Source organism: Rhinoderma darwinii, unplaced genomic scaffold (genome assembly GCF_050947455.1).
Source record: "Rhinoderma darwinii isolate aRhiDar2 unplaced genomic scaffold, aRhiDar2.hap1 Scaffold_671, whole genome shotgun sequence".
Lineage (NCBI taxonomy): Eukaryota > Metazoa > Chordata > Amphibia > Anura > Rhinodermatidae > Rhinoderma > Rhinoderma darwinii.
Genome location: NW_027464229.1, coordinates 103,710 through 118,201, shown reverse-complemented (window position 1 = coordinate 118,201; position 14,492 = coordinate 103,710). Strand labels below are relative to the sequence as shown.

General features: G+C 53.2%; 1 protein-coding gene across 1 annotated transcript in view; it reads right to left on the bottom strand.

The window, feature by feature from the left end:
* Nucleotides 1-1,502: 1,502 nt before the first annotated feature.
* The window catches only part of LOC142728077 (immunoglobulin superfamily member 3-like), a 37,075-nt gene continuing 24,085 nt past the window's right edge, over nt 1,503-14,492 (bottom strand). Inside the window, exons 7-11 of the mRNA XM_075849095.1 lie at nt 13,235-13,639; nt 5,809-6,210; nt 4,999-5,415; nt 4,144-4,542; nt 1,503-2,851 (exon numbers count right to left, since the gene is read on the bottom strand). Coding sequence (XP_075705210.1) covers nt 2,601-2,851; nt 4,144-4,542; nt 4,999-5,415; nt 5,809-6,210; nt 13,235-13,639 — 1,874 coding nt within the window. The 3' untranslated portion in view covers nt 1,503-2,600. The remainder of the gene's footprint in view (nt 2,852-4,143; nt 4,543-4,998; nt 5,416-5,808; nt 6,211-13,234; nt 13,640-14,492) is intronic.

Here is a 14,492-nt window from a genome sequence, read left to right as displayed (position 1 = left end):
GTTATACATCTGCTTGTATATAGTGATATGGAGCATGCTGGTATAACCTGGGTATCTCCTGTATATAATTATATATGTACAGCCGGTATAAGTTATACATCTTCTTGTATATAGTGATATGGAGCATTCTGGTATAATCTGGGTATATTCTGTATATAATTATATATGTACGGCTGGTATAAGTTATACATCTTGTATATAGTGATATGGAGCATGCTGGTATAACCTGGGTATATTCTGTATATAATTATATATGTACAGCTGGTATAAGTTCTACATCTTCTTCTACGTAGTGATATGGAGCATGCTGGTATAACCTGGGTATCTTCTGTATATAATTATATATGTACAGCTGGTATAAGTTATACATCTTCCTGTATATAGTGATATGGAGCATGCTGGTATAACCTGGGTATCTTCTGTATATAATTATATATGTACAGCTGGTATAAGTTATACATCTTCTTGTATATAGTGATATGGAGCATGCTGGTATAACCTGGGTATCTTCTGTATATAATTATATAGGTACAGCTGGTATAAGTTACACATCTTCTTCTATATAGTGATATGGAGCATGCTGGTATAACCTGGGTATCTTCTGTATATAATTATATATGTACAGCTGGTATAAGTTACACATCTTCTTGTATATAGTGATATGGAGCATGCTGGTATAACCTGGGTATCTTCTGTATATAATTATATATGTACAGCTGGTATAAGTTATACATCTTCTTGTATATAGTGATATGGAGCATGCTGGTATAACCTGGGTATCTTCTGTATATAATTATATATGTACAGCTGGTATTAGTTATACATCTTCCTGTATATAGTGGTATGAAGCATGCTGGTATAACCTGGGTATATTCTGTATATAATTATATATGTATGGCTGGTATAACTTGGGCACAGATTTTTGAAGTGTACGTGTTGTTTCTTTATAAACATTCCCTTTATCGTCTTGTAGAAGCTTTTAGTTTGTGTTGTGTGTCCCCGGATGCGGTTTTTGTATATAGGCGGAGAGGAGGGTGAAGCAGCAGGGAATGCAGCTGATTGGTCAGACTCTCCGCACAGTTATGACATCACACTCGTCCAGTCATCAGTCATTTCTGTAAACGTACATGAAGAGGGAAAATAAAACCCCAAATCTGTGGCTTTCACACGACATTTCTGCCCCCACCACATCTACAGCCACATAACAGAGTAATAGTAATAATGTGTCAGACGTGTAGCGGAGGGGATGAGGCCGTGACGTGTACGCAGCTGTGTGACTCTGTGACTAAAGTCGATTCTCTAGTGTGTTCCACATGGCGGACTGCGGCTGCTGCTTCCGGTCTGGGTGTCAGCAGGCAGAGCAGTTCTGGAAGTGACGTATTGTGCAGCCCGTGAGGAGCACCTGGGGGGTTCATTATGTGGGTGGAGTCATGTTTTATGCCCCTCCCCCATGTGGCGGTCACACCAGCACTCACACAGCAGTAACGAGTCGCACGCGAAGGTAACAGAACACGGACTTTACTGTTGTCAAATGAAGATCATAAAAAACAAGCTCAGTGCAACATATCACAAGATAGAGGAGGGGGCGAGCGGGCGGCAGGGTCGGCAGTCGCTCTTACGCAGGCCGCGGTTCAGTCCTCTTATTAGCCATTTCACCACCAGTGGCCGGAGCACCGATCCGGTTTTGGTGAGTGGTCCAGAGTAGCCGGTGACGGTGGGCGCAGCGGTGGCGCCGCAGAGATGGCGTCTGATGGATCCGGATTTTGGAAATGCGTTTAATGAGGAATCCGGATGGGAATGAAATCGGTATAAAACGGAAGACTATTTCCAGCAGGGGGCGCATATTTACATGAACTGACATTGGCTTGTCCCATTCGTGAGCCATCCTGCGCCACCGGATTCAAAATGGCTGCCCTGCGGGTAAGGAAGACGGGGCCAATGATCCCAATAAGTTACCGGACCCCCTGAAACCCCCTCAATTAACACTTTCACTCCTGGAGTGTATTACTACAAGATGGGTCCTTCTGGCAGCACCGGCAGCGCGGCCGGACAGCGCTCAAACCATAATACCACAGTGCAACAAAGAAACATACAGGAAAGGGTTAAAAACGAGATGTACAATAAAAAATAACGACCCACAGGCAGCGCGGGGCCCGATACAGGCGGCGGGCGCATACAAGAGACCCCGCTGAGCATTTAGCAGACACGTTATGGCACACGTCTGTCCGGGCGAGAAGAGCGGCGGGTCCCAGAGGGGCCCCCGGGGGCCACACAAACATCATGTGGGTGAAGTCGCTCTGAAAGAAATGATACAATCTCTTGCTGCTTGAGTCCATACCCACCCCCCACTGCCAGAGCGGGGGGCACTGCCAGCAAGTCATCCGAGAAAGGAAGGACGTACCATGACGCGCATTGTCCCTGCGCCTCATTCCTGGTGTAGACGAGGGGCACCCCGCTTTCCATGGAGCAGATATACAAAGCTTTGGCTGAGGCCAGGGGAAACGTTCCAGTGCCCAGCACAAATGCCCCCGGGTCCTGGCTCAGTGCCCAGTTTCCCCCCAGGCTGAGAGGAGCTTGGCTGCTGGAGCTGGCACAGCCGCTTAGTCAATGGTGCCCGGGTGGATGCTGAGCACGGGCGGCTCCAGGCAGGTGGGGGAGTAATTCAGGTGCGGCTCCTTGATCCATAAGAGCGGCACGCCGTTTTTGCCCTCGCCAGTCTTGCTGGATGGTCGGCTGCGGAACCTCACCAGCAGGATGGTGATGATGAGGATGCCGAAGATGGGGAAGGGATAGAAGAAGACCAGGTAGAAGAGCGCGTCGTTGGAGCAGATGACGGACTGCAGGCTGGATTCTGCGGATAAAACAAAAACATGGATGATAACACCGAGGGCCAGGCAACAACGGGACGGAACCAACTGTGAGCGCCCGTCACATGATCAGAACCCTCATCTAATGTTACATTGTAAATCTCTGCCGCGTGGTGTAACCGCTCCACCTCCTTACAGAACTGCGCTGAACTCCAATCACACCCAGAGCTGCAGTCACAATTCTGATGATTTTGGCCTCATGCACACGGCCCTGCCCGTAATCACAGCTGGCCGATTTTTTGTGCCGTGCTCCCATACAAAGTACAAAAAAAGAAAATTAGGACATGCTCCATATTTCACGGCACGGTTCTACTCTACGGAAAGGTGTCCGCGGCCAATAGAACTGGGCGGGTCCGTAATTACGGAGATTTTTACGGTCGTTTTCATGGGGCCTTCCTGTTAACTCAGGTTCTTTTTTAGGCCGGGTTCCCGCAGGACGGATGCGCTGCGTAAAAAGTCATGCAACGTGTCCGACCCGGCACCCGCATAACATCCACTGCGGAAGAAGCCGTTCACACTTGCCCCTCCCTCCTCCGCTCCAGTGACGTTGCAGGCCATGTGACACTGCAGTCTGTGATTGGCTGCGACAGTCTCATGGGACGCAACGTCATCCAGGGAGGCCGGACCGGAGGAGGGAGAAGGAGCAGAGAGTTCTGTTTTTTAACGTTTTCGCTGCATTTTTTTTTTCGCAGCGTCGGCCGGAGTTTTACTAAATCTCATCCACTGTAAATGTGGTGGAATTTCCGCGCACAATTCCGTTGCGGAAATTCTGCAGCGTTTATGCTACGTGGGAACCTGGCCGTTCTGCGTTGTGGGAAATGTAGCGTTAGCACAGTGCTGTTCAATACCAAGGAACAGCATCCACCAGTGTGGGTGCAGCTCTGAACGTGGCTGGAGTATAAGATATGATGTCACAGCAGAATTGTGAATGCAGCTCTGGTTGTGACTTGAGTATAAGCTATGACATCATACAGAATTGTGGATGCAGCTCCGGTTGTGACTGGAATATAAGATATGATGTCACAGCAGAATTGTGAATGCAGTGCTGGTTGTGACTGGAGTATAAGACATGACATCACACAGAATTGTGGATGCAGCTCTGGTTGTGGCTGGAGTATAAGACATGACATCACACAAAATTGTGGATGCAGCTCTGGTTGTGACTGGAGTATAAGACATGATGTAACTCTGCGTCAGTACGAGAATCTCCGGATTTCCAGTTAATTGGCGCTACATGGAGATTTACCCTGTAACCGGACGTTTGCCCCCCACTTACCCTTGCTCTGCACGGCGACCCATCCTACCAGACTCTCATCCTGGGCCAGCAGGTACCAGACCCCGCGAGGCCCCATCATCCACTCCTGGACAGAACACGTGTAATTCCCGGAATCCGCCCGGCTGGCCTGAGGGATCCTCATCTTATACATGGTGGGCGAGAGCTGGAGCTGTTGCAGGCGGCCCTCCCAGCGCGGGGCGAGCGGGCTCCACACACCGGAGCGGTCCGTGGTCAGGATGGTCTCAGCCTCCGCCCCCCGACTCCGGCTGTGAAAAGACCAGGACACCGCCAGCTGCGAATCAGGCCGCGAGCGGGACAAGACGGTGCAGTCCAGGGTAACATGGCCGCCGTCCAGCACCGAAACATTGAGGGGCGCAGCGTCCAGCAGCAGGTCTGCATCTGAGGGGAGACAAGACGGGTGTTCTGTCAGTGTGCTTAACATCTTCAAGATCTCTGCTTGCAGTTGGTGAATGCGAACATGCTAACATATCTAGTGACTGAATACCGGTCCTGACTTAGTCATGCTCACACAGCTGAGCATTTGTTACAATTTTATCCAGTCTAGACAATCCTCGGAGATAAATGGCCTGGACTCCAGGACACAAGAATTCATTTTACCTGCACTGATACATTGTAACAAACTATCAGGACAGAGCTTTGTTCCGCTGATGCGTTTACCTCACAGAGGATGGTTTACAGCGATACATTGTAGCAAAGCTTCAGGAAGTGTTAGGGCTGTACAGGTTTAACAGCAAGCATAGTTATTGAAAAGGAGGAAACGAGGTTCAAGCTGTTAGAAAGTTTCAGAGACTGGACGGATATAATACACACACACACACGGGTTGTAGCACTCACCTGGGCGCCGCACACTGACGTAGGTAGCGGCTGATCGCTCGTCCGCCCGCTTGTACCACTGCCCCCTGGGGTCCTGCAGCCATTCCTGTACCCGGCAGCTGTAGGCTCCGCTGTCCTGCTCCTCGGCCCGGTGTAGGGTGAGGGTGTAGACCCCGGGCGACGGCTGCCAGAGATGGAAGCGACTGGGCAGCTCCAAGCTCCCTCTCTCTTCATCCTCAGTGGGGGGCAGAGTGATGCCATCTGGGGATATCCTGGCCACCATCCTCCTCTCAGGCTCTCCTGCCCTCCAGACCAACCACTCCAGGGACAGGCGAGACTGCGGCAGAGTACGATTCAGCACCGGGCACGTCACCGTGAAGCTGTCACCCTCCAAGGAGGAAATATTCCGAGGGAGCAGATCCACCCGCAGGTTGTTTTCTGTGGAGATGAAGGGGCACATGGGTCAACATGGTGCTGGCATCACTTTCCAATGTCATCACATACAGTGCCCCCTCTATACCATACAATACGGGCCGGCGCCCTCTATACCATAAAATACGGGCCGGCGCCCCCTCTACACCGTGCACCACCGTCCGGCGCCCCCTCTACACCGTGCACCACCGTCCGGCGCCCCCTCTACACCGTGCACCACCGTCCGGCGACCCCATCTACACCGTGCACCACCGGCCGGCGACCCCATCTACACCGTGCACCACCGGCCGGCGACCCCCTCTACACCGTGCACCACCGGCCGGCGCCCTCTCTCCCCCGTACACCACCCCCTCTAAACCGTACACCACCGGCTGGCCGCCATTGTCCCCCACTTCTCACCGGGCATTTTCACTGCGACCTCCGTCAGTCCTGATGCGTCCTTGGCGAGCTGGTACCAGGCCTGGTTGGGGTCCAGCATCCACTCCTCCACCTGGCAGTAGTAGCCGCCACTGTCCTCCTGCCGTGCCCCCAGCAGGGTGAGTGTGTAGTGTCCGGGGGTCAGCTCCTCCAGCTGCAGCCGGTCCTTCAGATCCGCCTCCTCGGCGTAAGTCCCGTACTCCATGCCAGCCCCGCTGCGCACAATCAGCTTCCCGTCAGCCCCCGAGGGCTCCTGGGCGAACCACAGTACTGAGAAGCGGGAGTCCGGGCCGCTCTGAGCCCGCACCGCGCAGGTCAGGGTCACCGCCGCACCCTCCAGCACCGCCACAGAACGCGTCCCCTTACCGACCTGCAACCGCGACACTGAAAGACAGACACGAGGAGATGTAAACCTGCCTGGACCTCAATACATAGCGGTCATTCAGGAGTCCAGGAAAGCTGGATGACAAGCCCTATACGAGCTTATTGAATCATGTATTGTATCCGCCATTCAAGAGTCCGGGAAATCTGGGTGAAAACCATCGTCACAGCTCCCGACACGGTGTGTCACTCAGCTTTTCCAGACACCTGAAAGTTAATCTGCTATTTATACCATCATACATCCCCTACTCCCATCGCTACATAATATGGTAGATTTGCCATTCGGGACTGTAGGAAAGCTGGGTGACAATCTGTGGGGGAGCTGTAATCTTATCAGTACTTAACTAGGAATATGTGCCATTCATGAATCTGGGAAAGCTGGGTGACAACTAGTATAGCCCCCCACAGGGCGCAGTGTCCCCCCCACACATCGCTTCATCGCTTCCTGTTCCCGATTGATACTGGGACCCGCAGACTGCGATCACCTCCCTCCCAGGCAACCGTTGCTATGGAGACCTACGTTTCCAGGGGAACCACATGCACAGAGTCCCGGGGAGTGGGCGTACGACGCGGAGGACAGCGCAGAAATAGGGAGACCACAAAACACCCGCATCGTACGTTAATGAGGGTCAGCAGGACCAGAATGCAAAGCGACAGATTATGCAAATGAGCCAGCGTGCTAACGAAATAATCCGATCCATACTGGGATCCTATAACATACCCATTATATACTGGGATATATAAAAATATATCCTAAGATATAGCTCCTGCGTGGAATCACTATAAATGGACCCTATATACACTGCAATTACGGTAAATGGACCTTATATAGACAGAGATCCCTATATATGTGAAGTTGACTATAAATATGCCCTATATACACTGGGATCCCCGTAAATGGACCCTATATACGCAGAGTTGACTATAGATTAACCCTTTATACACCAGGATTACAATAAATCTGTGCCAAATTTTAATCAAACCAGGACATGTCAGACTATGGAGGAGCCACAGAATGAAGAGGAGAAGGAGGAGCCACAGAATGAAGAGGAGAAGGAAGAGGAGGAGGAGCCACAGAATGAAGAGGAGAAGGAGGAGGAGGAGGAGCCACAGAATGAAGAGGAGAAGGAGGAGGAGAAGGAGCCACAGAATGAAGAGGAGAAGGAGGAGCCACAGAATGAAGAGGAGGAGGAGGAGGAGGAGGAGGAGCCACAGAATGAAGAGGAGAAGGAGGAGGAGCCACAGAATGAAGAGGAGAAGGAGGAGCCACAGAATGAAGAGGAGAAGGAAGAGGAGGAGGAGGAGGAGCCACAGAATGAAGAGGAGAAGGAGGAGGAGAAGGAGCCACAGAATGAAGAGGAGAAGGAGGAGCCACAGAATGAAGAGGAGAAGGAGGAGCCACAGAATGAAGAGGAGAAGGAGGAGGAGGAGCCACAGAATGAAGAGGAGAAGGAGAAGGAGACACAGAATGAAGAGGAGGAGGAGGAGGAGGAGGAGGAGGAGGAGCCACAGAATGAAGAGGAGAAGGAGGAGCCACAGAATGAAGAGGAGGAGGAGGAGGAGGAGCCACAGAATGAAGAGGAGAAGGAGGAGAAGGAGCCACAGAATGAAGAGGAGAAGGAGGAGGAGGAGAAGGAGCCACAGAATGAAGAGGAGAAGGAGGAGAAGGAGCCACAGAATGAAGAGGAGAAGGAGGAGGAGGAGAAGGAGCCACAGAATGAAGAGGAGAAGGAGGAGAAGGAGCCACAGAATGAAGAGGAGAAGGAGGAGGAGGAGAAGGAGCCACAGAATGAAGAGGAGAAGGAGGAGCCACAGAATGAAAAGGAGGAGGAGGAGGAGGAGGAGCCACAGAATGAAGAGGAGAAGGAGACACAGAATGAAGAGGAGGAGGAGGAGGAGGAGGAGCCACAGAATGAAGAGGAGAAGGAGGAGCCACAGAATGAAGAGGAGGAGGAGGAGGAGGAGGAGCCACAGAATGAAGAGGAGAAGGAGGAGAAGGAGCCACAGAATGAAGAGGAGAAGGAGGAGGAGGAGGAGGAGAAGGAGCCACAGAATGAAGAGGAGGAGGCGGAGCCACAGAATGAAGAGGAGAAGGAGGAGGAGGAGAAGGAGCCACAGAATGAAGAGGAGAAGCAGGAGCCACAGAATGAAGAGGAGAAGGAGGAGGAGAAGGAGCCACAGAATGAAGAGGAGAAGGAGGAGGAGGAGGAGGAGAAGGAGCCACAGAATGAGAAGGAGAAGAAGGAGGAGGAGAAGGAGCCACAGAATGAGAAGGAGAAGAAGGAGGAGGAGAAGGAGCCACAGAATGAGAAGGAGAAGAAGGAGGAGAAGGAGCCACAGAATGAGAAGGAGAAGAAGGAGGAGAAGGAGCCACAGAGGTAGGGGGAGAAGAAAAGGGGAGAAGAAGGAGGGGGAGAAGGAGGGGGAGAAGAAGGGGGAGAAGGAGCCACAGAGGGAAGAAGGAGGAGAAGAAGGGGGAGAAGGAGCCACAGAGGGAAGAAGGAGGAGAAGAAGGGGGAGAAGGAGCCACAGAGGAGAGAAGAAGGGGGAGAAGGAGCCACAGAGGGGAGAAGGAGGAGAAGAAGGGGGAGAAGGAGCCACAGAGGGGAGAAGGAGGAGAAGAAGGGGGAGAAGGAGCCACAGAGGGAAGAGGGAGGAGAAGAAGGGGGAGAAGGAGCCACAGAGGGAAGAGGGAGGAGAAGGAGGAGAAGGAGCCATAGAGGGAAGAGGGAGGAGAAGGAGCCACAGAGGGAGGAGAAGAAGGGGGAGAAGGAGCCACAGAGGGAAGAGGGAGGAGAAGAAGGGGGAGAAGGAGCCACAGAGGGAGGAGAAGAAGGAGCCACAGAGGGAAGAAGGAGGAGAAGAAGGGGAGAAGGAGCCACAGAGGGAGGAGAAGAAGGGGGAGAAGGAGCCACAGAGGGAAGAGGGAGGAGAAGAAGGGGGAGAAGGAGCCACAGAGGGAGGAGAAGAAGGAGCCACAGAGGGAAGAAGGAGGAGAAGAAGGGGAGAAGGAGCCACAGAGGGAGGAGAAGAAGGGGGAGAAGGAGCCACAGAGGGAGGAGAAGAAGGGGGAGAAGGAGCCACAGAGGGAAGAGGGAGGAGAAGAAGGGGGAGAAGGAGCCACAGAGGGAGGAGAAGAAGGAGCCACAGAGGGAAGAAGGAGGAGAAGAAGGGGAGAAGGAGCCATAGAGGGAAGAGGGAGGAGAAGAAGGGGGAGAAGGATCCACAGAGGGAAGAGGGAGGAGAAGAAGGAGCCACAGAGGGAAGAGGGAGGAGAAGGAGGAGAAGAATGAGCCACAGAGGGAAGAGGGAGGAGAAGGAGGAGAAGAAGGGGGAGAAGGAGCCACAGAGGGAAGAGGAGAAGGAGGAGAAGGAGCCACAGAGGGAAGAGGAGAAGGAGGAGAAGAAGGGGGAGAAGGAGCCACAGAGGGAAGAGGGAGGAGAAGAAGGGGGAGAAGGAGCCACAGAGGGAAGAGAAGAAGGAGGACAAGGAGCCACAGAGGGAAGAGAAGGAGGACAAGAAGGGGGAGAAGGAGCCACAGAGGGAGGAGAAGAAGGAGCCACAGAGGGAAGAAGGAGGAGAAGAAGGGGAGAAGGAGCCATAGAGGGAAGAGGGAGGAGAAGAAGGGGGAGAAGGAGGAGAAGAAGGAGAAGAAGGAGCCACAGAGGGAAGAGGGAGGAGGGAGGAGAAGAAGGAGCCACAGAGGGAAGAGGGAGGAGAAGGAGGAGAAGAAGGGGGAGAAGGAGCCACAGAGGGAAGAGGGAGGAGAAGGAGGAGAAGAAGGGGGAGAAGGAGCCACAGAGGGAAGAGGAGAAGGAGGAGAAGAAGGGGGAGAAGGAGCCACAGAGGGAAGAGAAGAAGGAGGAGAAGGAGCCACAGAGGGAAGAGGGAGGAGGAGAAGGAGCCACAGAGGGAGGAGAAGAAGGAGCCACAGAGGGAAGAGAAGAAGGAGGAGAAGGAGCCACAGAGGGAGGAGAAGGAGCCACAGAGGGAAGAAGGAGGAGAAGAAGGGGAAAAGGAGCCACAGAGGGAAGAGGGAGGAGAAGAAAGGGGAAAAGGAGCCACAGAGGGAAGAGGGAGGAGAAGAAGGAGCCACAGAGGGAAGAGGAGAAGGAGGAGAAGAAGGAGGAGAAGAAGGGGGAGAAGGAGCCACAGAGGGAAGAGAAGAAGGAGGAGAAGGAGCCACAGAGGGAAGAGGGAGGAGGAGAAGGAGCCACAGAGGGAAGAGGGAGGAGAAGGAGGGGGAGAAAGAGCCACAGAGGGAAGAGGGAGGAGAAGGAGGGGGAGAAAGAGCCACAGAGGGAAGAGGAGAAGGAGGAGAAGAAGCCACAGAGGGAAGAGGAGAAGGAGGAGAAGAAGCCACAGAGGGAAGAGGAGAAGGAGGAGAAGAAGCCACAGAGGGAAGAGGAGAAGGAGGAGAAGAAGCCACAGAGGGAAGAGGAGAAGGAGGATAAGAAGGGGGAGAAGGAGCCACAGAGGGAAGAGGGAGGAGAAGAAGGGGGAGAAGGAGCCACAGAGGGAAGAGAAGAAGGAGGAGAAGGAGCCACAGAGGGAAGAGAAGAAGGAGGAGAAGGAGCCACAGAGGGAAGAGAAGAAGGAGGAGAAGGAGCCACAGAGGGAAGAGGGAGGAGAAGGAGGGGGGAGAAGGAGCCACAGAGGGAAGAGGAGGAGGAGGAGGAGGAGGAGGAGAAGCCACAGAGGGAAGAGGAGGAGGAGGAGGAGGAGGAGAAGCCACAGAGGGAAGAGGAGGAGGAGGAGGAGGAGGAGAAGCCACAGAGGGAAGAGGAGGAGGAGGAGGAGGAGGAGAAGCCACAGAGGGAGGAGGAGGAGGAGGAGGAGAAGCCACAGAGGGAAGAGGAGGAGGAGGAGGAGGAGGAGGAGAAGAAGCCACAGAGGGAAGAGGAGGAGGAGGAGGAGGAGGAGGAGAAGAAGCCACAGAGGGAAGAGGAGGAGGAGGAGGAGGAGGAGGAGAAGAAGCCACAGAGGGAAGAGGAGGAGGAGGAGGAGGAGGAGGAGGAGAAGAAGCCACAGAGGGAAGAGGAGGAGGAGGAGGAGGAGAAGAAGCCACAGAGGGAAGAGGAGGAGGAGGAGGAGGAGGAGAAGAAGCCACAGAGGGAAGAGGAGGAGGAGGAGGAGGAGAAGAAGCCACAGAGGGAAGAGGAGGAGGAGGAGGAGGAGAAGAAGCCACAGAGGGAAGAGGAGGAGGAGGAGGAGGAGGAGGAGGAGGAGAAGAAGCCACAGAGGGAAGAGGAGGAGGAGGAGGAGGAGGAGGAGGAGGAGAAGAAGCCACAGAGGGAAGAGGAGGAGGAGGAGGAGGAGGAGGAGGAGGAGGAGGAGGAGGAGAAGAAGAAGCCACAGAGGGAAGAAGAGGAGGAGGAGGAGGAGGAGGAGGAGGAGGAGGAGAAGAAGCCACAGAGGGAAGAGGAGGAGGAGGAGAAGCCACAGAGGGAAGAGGAGGAGGAGGAGGAGGAGGAGAAGCCACAGAGGGAGGAGGAGGAGGAGAAGCCACAGAGGGAAGAGGAGGAGGAGAAGCCACAGAGGGAAGAGGAGGAGGAGGAGGAGGAGGAGGAGAAGCCACAGAGGGAAGAGGAGGAGGAGAAGCCACAGAGGGAAGAGGAGGAGGAGGAGGAGGAGGAGAAGCCACAGAGGGAAGAGGAGGAGGAGAAGCCACAGAGGGAAGAGGAGGAGGAGGAGGAGAAGCCACAGAGGGAAGAGGAGGAGGAGAAGCCACAGAGGGAAGAGGAGGAGGAGAAGCCACAGAAGGAAGAGGAGGAGGAGAAGCCACAGAAGGAAGAGGAGGAAGAGGAGGAGGAGGAGGAGGAGAAGCCACAGAGGGAAGAGGCAGAGAAGCCACGGAGGGAAGAGGCAGAGAAGCCACGCAGGGAAGAGGCAGAGAAGCCACGGAGGGAAGAGGCGGAGTATTTATAAATAAGACGCAGAAGGTCACATCAGGCGCACAAACAAAATATCCCCAACAGAATGAAGAGGGGGAACCAAGAGCGTCTACAGATAATATACAGATTGTCAGCTCTTTTGCACTGCACAGTCGACGTCTATAGATAATATACAGGTTGTCAGCTCTTCTACACAGCCGGTGTCTATAGATAATATACAGATTGTCAGCTCTTCTGCATCACACAGCCGGCGTCTACAGATAATATACAGATCGTCAGCTCTTCTACACAGCCGACGTCTACAGATAATATACAGATTGTTAGCTCTACTACACAGCCGGCGTCTACAGATAATATACAGATTGTCAGCTCTACTACACAGCCGGCGTCTACAGATAATATACAGATTGTCTTTCATCTATATCCCGAGTGCTGGGGTTTGGTGGAGAGATACCGGCTCCACGTTCCCCGATAATCATGTTCTATCATTACTCCCCCCTCCCACTCCTCGCGCCTCCGTCTGTGGGGGAGGGGGATCTGCAGATTGTAATTATCATTAAAGACTCTTCTGGGCGCAGAGCGGCGGTTATTATTGAGCAAGACTGCGCCGGGACATCCGGGGGGACACGACTAATGGCTTCCAGTTTATGAGCTGCAGAAGGAGGGTGGGGGGGGGGGGGGTTGAGACTGCAGAGAGGAAAAGAGTGCAAGAGAGAGAAAGAAAATCGTATTGTGTATTATAGTTGTGGAAGAGGGAGTGTATATGGTATATAGTTTGTTATATAGTGTACATGGTGTATAGAGGCTATACAGTGTGTATATATAATGTATAGGGTGTATAGATATAGTGGGTATACATAGTGTATAGGATGTGTATAGGGCGTGTATATAGATAGTGTATAGGGTGTGTATATAGTGTATAGGGTCTATACAGTGTGTGTAGAGTGTATATATAGTGTATAGGGTGTATAGGTGTAGAGTGTATAGGGTATATAAGGGATAGAGGGTCTGGACAGGTAGCAGAGGTAGTGTGTCATCATAGACGGAGCGTGTACCTGGGGGGGGATTAATGTGGATTTACCAGTCTGGCAGTGACCTCCACACCTCCCCCGCTGAGTGACCGGTCTCTCACCTGGCCGCAGGACTCTGATTTCCAGCAGGTTGGAGGTTCTCTCTGCCAGGCGGGTCCAGCTGGCATTGTATTCTCTCCTCCACAGCTCGGCCATACACTGGTACTTCCCGGCCTCGGACTCGCTGGCCCGGCTGACGCTCAGACGCACGTTGTGGCTGGAATCGGCTTTCTCCACAATGCTGCGACCACGGAAGTTACCAGCTCGCTCTCCCCACTGGACCCCGCCAGAGCGGCTGAACGTCACCAGGTCGTGTGTGTCCCCTCCACTGACGGGCTGGAAGCGCCAGGTCACCGAAATGCCCACCCAGGGCGGATAATGAGGCTTGAGGATACACTGAAGGTCAAAAGAGTCATAATAGCTGACGCCCGGAGTGCGGGAGATGGCCGTCACCGCAAATCCTGTATCTGGAACAAGAGGAAGCAGACAGGAGAATCACCACACAGAAATAGCCGGCATCTCCTGAAATACTCTGTGCTGCTGGGGACCCTGCCCCTTCCTCGAAATAACGCTTAGTCTGCTGGGTACCCTGCCCTTTCCACTAGGTGACTCAGTCTGTGACCTGCTATTAGATCTGCACGCTCCTCTCCTGACATACTCTGTGCTGCTGGGGACCCTGCTCCTTCCACTATGTGACTCCGCTTGTGACCTCCTATTAGAGCGGTGCACTCCTGTCCTGTAATACTTTGTGCTGCTGTGGACCCTGCACCTTTTATATGTAAGTCTCAGTCTGACTTCCCATTAGATCTACACACTCATTTGCTAAAATACTCTGTGCTGCTGTGGACGCTGCTTCTTTCACTATAACGGACCGTCTGTAATCTCCCATATGATCAGTACCACTATTTGCTGAAATACTCTATGCTGCTGTGGACTCTCATCCTTTCACTATTTAACACAGTGTGTGACTTTCCACAATCTCAGCTTACGCCTCTCCCGAAATCCTCTGTGCTGATCCCACTATGTTGTATGGCTACATGCTGACGCGGTTACCCCCCTCGTGTCACATGACTGAGCGATCACATGGCGGTGAGAAAGTGCCAGTGAAGTGGTTGGGAAGGTTGTTGCTTTAGGTCGATCTCCGTGTTCACCGCGGACACTACTCCTAGTCACTCAGCCGTGTCGCGCCACTTACGCTCATTGTCTCCAGTCGTATTGTGACAGCACATTCCACACACGATGGACCCATGCCAGGAATTACAAACCCTGCCAGTGATCCTCATGTCTTACACTCCAGTCACATCCAGAGCTGCAGTCACC